Below are 8,033 nucleotides of genomic sequence, written 5' to 3' on the forward strand. Positions count from 1 at the left end.
CCATCCTCTCTCAGCGAACAGCTGATGGGCTGCCAACTCGGTTTCTGGCGAGCAACGTCTGTGTGCCGTTGAGCTACCGTTACACGCCAATATCAATTTAATTCATTTTTTCCACCTACTATTTAGTTTAATTCACTTATTTTGATCACTTAATCGACTCAGAAGCAGCCTTGCTTTACCCCGTTTTTTGAATTTAAATTTATCCCAAATAAAAAGTCATATACACATTTGTTTAAGAGGTAAAATAAATAATTTATTTTAAATTCAGCTAATTAAGCATATATGTAACATTCTATAACTATCTTAGGACAAGGGTGTTGTAAGATTTCTTTTGAGTTCTCAACCAAAAATCCGAATCAGTCTCAAAAATAATAAATTAGGAATGAGATCCGCTAATACTTGTGAACACAAAGTCCTCTTAGTCGACTTCCTCCACAGTGGGGCCAGAGTATCCTCCAAAGCCACCGGCCTGCTGACCACAGTTGGCTCCAGGACCAGCGGCTCCTCCCGCTCCCTGCTGATGCATCTTTGTCATAATGGGGGAGCAGTGGCGGGTAAGCTCCTCCAGCTTGTGGTCGAACTCCTCCTTCTCGGCGGTGGTGTTGGTGTCCAGCCAGCGGATAATCTCATTGCATCTTTCCAGAACGGAGTTTTTATCGGCTTCGTCCAGCTTTCCAGAGCCGTTCTGCTCCACAGCCTGCTTCACGTTGAAGACGTAGCTCTCCAGCGCGTTTCGAGAGGTGATGCGCTGCCGCTGCTTCTCGTCCTCGTCGGCATACTTCTCGGCCTCGTTCACCATGCGGTCGATTTCCGCCTGCGAGAGCCGTCCCTTGTCGTTCTTGATGGTGATGTTCTTGGCCTTGCCCGTGCTCATCTCCTTGGCAGAGACGTTCAGGATGCCGTTAGCGTCCATGTCGAAGGTGACCTCGATCTGGGGCACTCCTCGGGGGGCCGGCGGGATGCCGGACAGGTCGAAGGTTCCCAGAGCATTGTTGTCCTTGGTCATCGCACGTTCGCCCTCATATACCTGGATGGAAACTCCGGGCTGGTTGTCCGAGTACGTGGAGAAGGTCTTCGTCTGCTTGCAAGGGATGCGGCAGTTGCGCTCAATCAGTTTGGTCATCACCCCGCCGGCGGTCTCGATGCCGAGCGAGAGGGGTGCTACATCTACCAACAGCACGTCCTGGATCTTGCCGGTCTGGTCCCCGCTAAGGATTGCGGCCTGCACGGCGGCTCCGTAGGCCACCGCCTCGTCTGGGTTGATGGAGAGGTTCAGGCTCTTGCCGTGGAAGAACTGCTGCAGCAGGCTCTGCACCTTTGGGATACGGGTGGAGCCGCCCACGAGCACTATGTCGTGAATCTGGCCCTTGTCCATCTTGGCGTCGGTAAGCGCCTTCTCCACGGGCTGCAGGGTGTTGCGGAAGAGGTCTGCACACAGCTCCTCGAAGCGTGCACGGCTCACCTTGGTGTAGAAGTCGTTGCCTTCGAACAGCGCGTCAATCTCGATGGTGGCCTCCGTGCTGGAGGACAGTGTGCGCTTGGCCCGCTCGGCAGCCGTACGTAGACGACGCAAGGCGCGCGGGTTGGAACGTAGGTCCTTCTTGTACTTGCGCTTGAACTCATCCGCCAGGTGCGTGACCAGCCGGTTGTCGAAGTCCTCACCGCCCAGGTGTGTGTCTCCTGCGGTGGCCCGTACCTCGAACAGAGATCCCTCGTCGATGGTCAGGATGGAGACGTCAAAGGTGCCGCCACCCAGGTCAAAGATGAGCACGTTGCGCTCTCCCTGAAGATTTTTGTCCAGGCCGTAGGCCAGTGCTGCCGCCGTGGGCTCGTTGATGATTCGGAGCACGTTCAGTCCAGCGATGCGGCCGGCGTCCTTGGTGGCCTGGCGCTGGGAGTCGTTGAAGTAGGCTGGCACAGTGATGACCGCGTCCGTGACGCTCTCGCCCAGATAGGCCTCCGCCGTCTCCCGCATCTTGACCAGCACCATTGAGCTGATCTCCTCGGGGGCAAAACGCTTGGCCTCGCCCTTAAACTCCACGCCGATTTTGGGCTTTCCGCCGTCGCTGACCACCTTGAAGGGCCAGTGCTTCATGTCCTCCGCGATCTTTGGGTCGTCGTACTTGCGTCCGATGAGGCGCTTGGCGTCGAACACTGTGTTCCGGGGGTTCATCGCCACCTGATTCTTGGCGGCGTCGCCGATCAGACGCTCGGAGTCCGTGAATGCCACGTAGGATGGTGTGGTGCGGTTGCCCTGGTCGTTGGCAATGATTTCCACCTTGCCGTGCTGGTAGACGCCCACGCAAGAGTACGTGGTGCCCAAGTCGATTCCAATGGCAGGCATTTTGTGTGTTTTGTGGATACCTCTTGTTTCTTACTTCTGAGATTTGTAACTTTCAGACTTGCTAAAAGTCGGGTGTTGTCGCTTTTCCAAGTTGCTTAACTTTTTGCTTGTCTTCAATACTTTTTAGCTTGAATAACTTTAATTCTGCAATTTAATGCACTTAGCTTGTTCAGCTCGGTTCGTTTTGGTTTGCTTTTTCGCTTTCGCGATGTTCTCAGTTTGCTTGCTTGTTTTGATTTGCTGCGAAGAGAACCGAGCGGCTCTATTTATACCCGGGCGCACTCTTCGCGAACGTTCGAGAGCGGCCTCTCTCGAAACTCCGAGAGCGGGGTGACTGTGCCGTGCGAGTGAGCGAGACGACAGTAGTAGCCTTTTAAGAGAGCGACACCTTGAATTTTCTAGATTTTTCTTCAAGAAAAAACAAACGGCATATGACCTACCGCAACAAAAAAACTTTCTTTTGGGTTCTAGAAAATTCCATTAATTGATTATTTTATTTTTCTTTCTTTTATTTAAATATGAAGAGGCGATGTCGCCGATTGAGAAGCCTGCTTCTACACCGAAACTGAATTAGAAGCTGGAATATTGCTATCATTGTTCTGGTTGATTACTGGCAATTAGCATTAGCAACTAAGAGTTTATATTGCAAACCCGATCTTGGGTTTATTAAATAAAAATAAGAAAAGGCTCTCCACTTGCTCAAAACAGTAACAGGAAACTTTTCGCAAAGCCTCTGGCAAATTGTCATAAGGCTCATAAGATTCCACCAACATCGGTCGATATTAAAGTGAAACTACTCTTTTATGTCTTTAAGATTATTTAAGAATGGTAGGGAGAAGACAAATCTTATCAAGATGAGTTTATTAAGCGGAGATAAGTAAAACTTCATTTAAAAATTCAAAATTAATAAGTATTTGAATTTGTGCAATCGATATTACCCAAAAAAAACATCGCAGCATGTAAATTATAGAACTATCGACAATTTCCCATACCAATTTTGCCGGCTGAAACTAAAAACAATAAATTAAAGAAGTTTAGCTTACAATTCACAAATTTAAACATAATTAGAGCAGTGTCCGTGCATCCGTACATCACAGTGCAACTGAAATTCAGAACGGTAGCCATTCACCTCCTTCAGATAGCTAGATTTTCCCAATATGGAGGTCTCTGAAGCTATGACCGTGGACATGACGCCAACGTCCCGCCAGGATGGAGAAGAGCTCCAGAAGACTAAAAAACATTCGGTCAGGCGTCATTCCCACAATTCGCCGAAGGCGTTGCAACGCACGTGGTTGAAGCGCCGCCTCCGACGCCTGGTGACCGAGGGCAGTAGCAGTAAAAAGCCAATGCGCCGCAAACAGGGATTGGAAGTGAGCCGCGGGAAGGCAAACGAGACAGCCTGGTACTGTCTGTTCCTGGTGCTGTGTCTCGGTCTGGGATTGACTGTGTGGAGATTCTCCCCAGAGGACAGCAGCTTTTGGGAGATGTACAATAACCAGTACCACTCCATCGTTCACAATCGGACCAACTACTGCGACCGCTCTCATCAACTGGGCGACATGGTGACGCACTGCCGCCGCCAAGTACTGCATCAGGAGGAAGCGCTGGATGAGTTGGAACGGGCTCTTGACAACACTATTTTCCAGGTAGGTTTCCTCTTAGAGAATCTTGAGTATATAAATTAATAATTTCACTTTATTCCCTAACAGAATATCGCTTTAGTCGGCTCCTCTGGCGTTGGCAAGAGTCACACAGCCCGAGTGCTGAGCGAACAGTTCCCATGGCCCGAAAACGTGAAGACTGTCTCCTGGCGTGACTCTTCGTCCCTATCGCAGGTTAAGAGCATGCTGAATAAAGTTGTCCAGTGCGGACAAAATCTCATATTGATCGACAATATGACTCCTCAGGACGCAGAGTTCGTAGCTGCCATCAACGAACTGATCCGCGAGCGAAAAGATATAGCCAACAGCACTGGACAGCCACACCTGAAAAGGTTGACCGTGGTCTTTATATTGAGTGTGAACCGTCTGCAGCCAGATGAGAAATTTTACGCGGAAATGGAGGCTTTAAGACAATTGCCGCACACCCAAGTAATTAGTTTTGCCTCTTTTGACACCAGCCAACAGCTGGACTGCATCCACAGAGAGGCGCTTCTTGAGAATATACAGCTGAATACTGCCCAAGTTGACGAGATCATTAAGGGCAGCGACGCGAGGGTCTCTGGTTGCAAGTCCGTTCGGGCAAAGGTTCTAATGTATGGACATTCCTTGGACCCCCACATTAACGAGGAAGCATTTTTCAACAGCAAACCAACGGACTGATATATCACAAGACTAGGAACTTTTCAAAGTTTTCTGATAAAGAAATTGTTAAGTGTACAAAACCCAAAATAGCAAATGAAAATGCTAAAAGCAAACGTGATAGACTACAGGGCATACACGTAAAAAAATACCAAAGTTGTTAATGTAAAATAACTTGCAAATTACTATGCGTTTTATATGAAAAACTGTAATGACGATTTTTACTTGGATCGAATGTGTAACGATAAAGTTAAAAATATAAAAGAAGCAAACGATGTATCTAAGAAATACTCAGATAGCTGTATACGGATTAAAAGTGAAACCTACTAAAAATAAATATAATGCATTCCATATAAATCATACTATAAAATTGTAAATTTAAGAATGTGTTAAAAAATAAAGACTGTTCATACATTTACATATCTGAGACAAGTATTATTTATAGAAAGTCGTTGGGATTTATGCAATCAAGTTATAATGTGGGCCAGATTTAAAATTCTACAATTATATTTAAGCCATCGATATATGTATGTAAGTGTATTTATTAAAGGCAGAAAATATAGAAAACCAAACATGGAATTTTCTCGAACCCAAAAGAAAGTATATTTGTTGCGGTAGGTCATAAGCCGTTTGTTTTTTCTAGAAGAAAAATCTAGAAAATTCAAGGTGTCGCTCTCTTAAAAGGCTACTACTGTCGTCTCGCTCACTCGTACGGCACAGCCACCCCGTTCTCGGAGCTTCGAGAGTGGCCGCTCTCGAATGTTCGCAAAGAGTGCGCCCGGGTATAAATAGAGCCGCTCGGTTCTCTTCGCAGCAAATCAAAACAAGCAAGCAAACTGAAAACATCGCGAAAGCGAAAAAGCAAACCAAAACAAACCGAGCTGAACAAGCTAAGTGCATTAAATTGCAGAATTAAAGTTATTCAAGCTAAAAAGTATTGAAGACAAGCAAAAAGTTAAGCAACTTGAAAAAGCAACAACACCCGACTATTAGCAAGTCTGAAAGTTACAAATCTCAGAAGTAAGAAACAAGAGGTATCCACAAAACACACAAAATGCCTGCCATTGGAATCGACTTGGGCACCACGTACTCCTGCGTGGGCGTCTACCAGCACGGCAAGGTGGAAATCATTGCCAACGACCAGGGCAACCGCACCACACCATCCTACGTGGCATTCACGGACTCCGAGCGTCTGATCGGCGACGCCGCCAAGAATCAGGTGGCGATGAACCCCCGGAACACAGTGTTCGACGCCAAGCGCCTCATCGGACGCAAGTACGACGACCCAAAGATCGCGGAGGACATGAAGCACTGGCCCTTCAAGGTGGTCAGCGACGGCGGAAAGCCCAAAATCGGCGTGGAGTTTAAGGGCGAGGCCAAGCGTTTTGCCCCCGAGGAGATCAGCTCAATGGTGCTGGTCAAGATGCGGGAGACGGCGGAGGCCTATCTGGGCGAGAGCGTCACGGACGCGGTCATCACTGTGCCAGCCTACTTCAACGACTCCCAGCGCCAGGCCACCAAGGACGCCGGCCGCATCGCTGGACTGAACGTGCTCCGAATCATCAACGAGCCCACGGCGGCAGCACTGGCCTACGGCCTGGACAAAAATCTTCAGGGAGAGCGCAACGTGCTCATCTTTGACCTGGGTGGCGGCACCTTTGACGTCTCCATCCTGACCATCGACGAGGGATCTCTGTTCGAGGTACGGGCCACCGCAGGAGACACACACCTGGGCGGTGAGGACTTCGACAACCGGCTGGTCACGCACCTGGCGGATGAGTTCAAGCGCAAGTACAAGAAGGACCTACGTTCCAACCCGCGCGCCTTGCGTCGTCTACGTACGGCTGCCGAGCGGGCCAAGCGCACACTGTCCTCCAGCACGGAGGCCACCATCGAGATTGACGCGCTGTTCGAAGGCAACGACTTCTACACCAAGGTGAGCCGTGCACGCTTCGAGGAGCTGTGTGCAGACCTCTTCCGCAACACCCTGCAGCCCGTGGAGAAGGCGCTTACCGACGCCAAGATGGACAAGGGCCAGATTCACGACATAGTGCTCGTGGGCGGCTCCACCCGTATCCCAAAGGTGCAGAGCCTGCTGCAGCAGTTCTTCCACGGCAAGAGCCTGAACCTCTCCATCAACCCAGACGAGGCGGTGGCCTACGGAGCCGCCGTGCAGGCCGCAATCCTTAGCGGGGACCAGACCGGCAAGATCCAGGACGTGCTGTTGGTAGATGTAGCACCCCTCTCGCTCGGCATCGAGACCGCCGGCGGGGTGATGACCAAACTGATTGAGCGCAACTGCCGCATCCCTTGCAAGCAGACGAAGACCTTCTCCACGTACTCGGACAACCAGCCCGGAGTTTCCATCCAGGTATATGAGGGCGAACGTGCGATGACCAAGGACAACAATGCTCTGGGAACCTTCGACCTGTCCGGCATCCCGCCGGCCCCCCGAGGAGTGCCCCAGATCGAGGTCACCTTCGACATGGACGCTAACGGCATCCTGAACGTCTCTGCCAAGGAGATGAGCACGGGCAAGGCCAAGAATATCACCATCAAGAACGACAAGGGACGGCTCTCGCAGGCGGAAATCGACCGCATGGTGAACGAGGCCGAGAAGTATGCCGACGAGGACGAGAAGCAGCGGCAGCGCATCACCTCTCGAAACGCGCTGGAGAGCTACGTCTTCAACGTGAAGCAGGCTGTGGAGCATAACGGCTCTGGAAAGCTGGACGAAGCCGATAAAAACTCCGTTCTGGAAAGATGCAATGAGATTATCCGCTGGCTGGACACCAACACCACCGCCGAGAAGGAGGAGTTCGACCACAAGCTGGAGGAGCTTACCCGCCACTGCTCCCCCATTATGACAAAGATGCATCAGCAGGGAGCGGGAGGAGCCGCTGGTCCTGGAGCCAACTGTGGTCAGCAGGCCGGTGGCTTTGGAGGATACTCTGGCCCCACTGTGGAGGAAGTCGACTAAGAGGACTTTGTGTTCACAAGTATTAGCGGATCTCATTCCTAATTTATCATTTTTAAGACTGATTCGGATTTTTGGTTGAGAACTCAAAAGAAATCTTACAACACCCTTGTCCTAAGATAGTTATAGAATGTTACATATATGCTTAATTAGCTGAATTTAAAATAAATTATTTATTTTACCTCTTAAACAAATGTGTATATGACTTTATTATTTGGGATAAATTTAAATTCAAAAAACGGGGTAAAGCAAGGCTGCTTCTGAGTAAATTAATTGATCAAAATAAGTGAATTAAACTAAATAGTAGGTGGAAAAAATGAATTAAATTGATATTGGCGTGTAACGGTAGCTCAACGGCTCACCGACGTTGCTCGCCAGAAACCGAGTTGGCAGCCCATCAGCTGTTCGCTGA

At 49.5% G+C, this 8,033-nt stretch overlaps 3 protein-coding genes across 3 annotated transcripts; 2 read left to right on the plus strand and 1 right to left on the minus strand.

Annotated features, from left to right (window-relative positions):
- Window positions 1-227: 227 nt before the first annotated feature.
- Window positions 228-2,592, minus strand: LOC110191337 (major heat shock 70 kDa protein Bc). The gene has a single exon (XM_020962181.2). The coding sequence runs from the start codon at window positions 2,342-2,344 to the stop codon at window positions 419-421; it is 1,926 nt and encodes a 641-aa protein (XP_020817840.2). The 5' UTR covers window positions 2,345-2,592; the 3' UTR covers window positions 228-418.
- Window positions 2,593-3,310: 718 nt separating this feature from the next.
- On the plus strand, window positions 3,311-5,066 carry LOC110191202 (uncharacterized). Its single transcript, XM_020961969.2, has 2 exons — window positions 3,311-3,990; window positions 4,054-5,066. The coding sequence occupies exons 1-2, from the start codon at window positions 3,502-3,504 to the stop codon at window positions 4,663-4,665; spliced, it is 1,101 nt and encodes a 366-aa protein (XP_020817628.2). The 5' UTR covers window positions 3,311-3,501; the 3' UTR covers window positions 4,666-5,066.
- A 384-nt stretch (window positions 5,067-5,450) lies between these two features.
- LOC110191200 (major heat shock 70 kDa protein Bc) lies at window positions 5,451-7,815 on the plus strand. Its single transcript, XM_020961967.2, has one exon. It carries the CDS (start codon window positions 5,699-5,701, stop codon window positions 7,622-7,624), a length of 1,926 nt encoding a protein of 641 aa, XP_020817626.2. The 5' UTR covers window positions 5,451-5,698; the 3' UTR covers window positions 7,625-7,815.
- Window positions 7,816-8,033: the final 218 nt, after the last annotated feature.

This window comes from Drosophila serrata, unplaced genomic scaffold, assembly GCF_035046125.1.
Source record: "Drosophila serrata isolate PLE 108 unplaced genomic scaffold, ASM3504612v1 contig_270, whole genome shotgun sequence".
NCBI classification, from domain to species: domain Eukaryota; kingdom Metazoa; phylum Arthropoda; class Insecta; order Diptera; family Drosophilidae; genus Drosophila; species Drosophila serrata.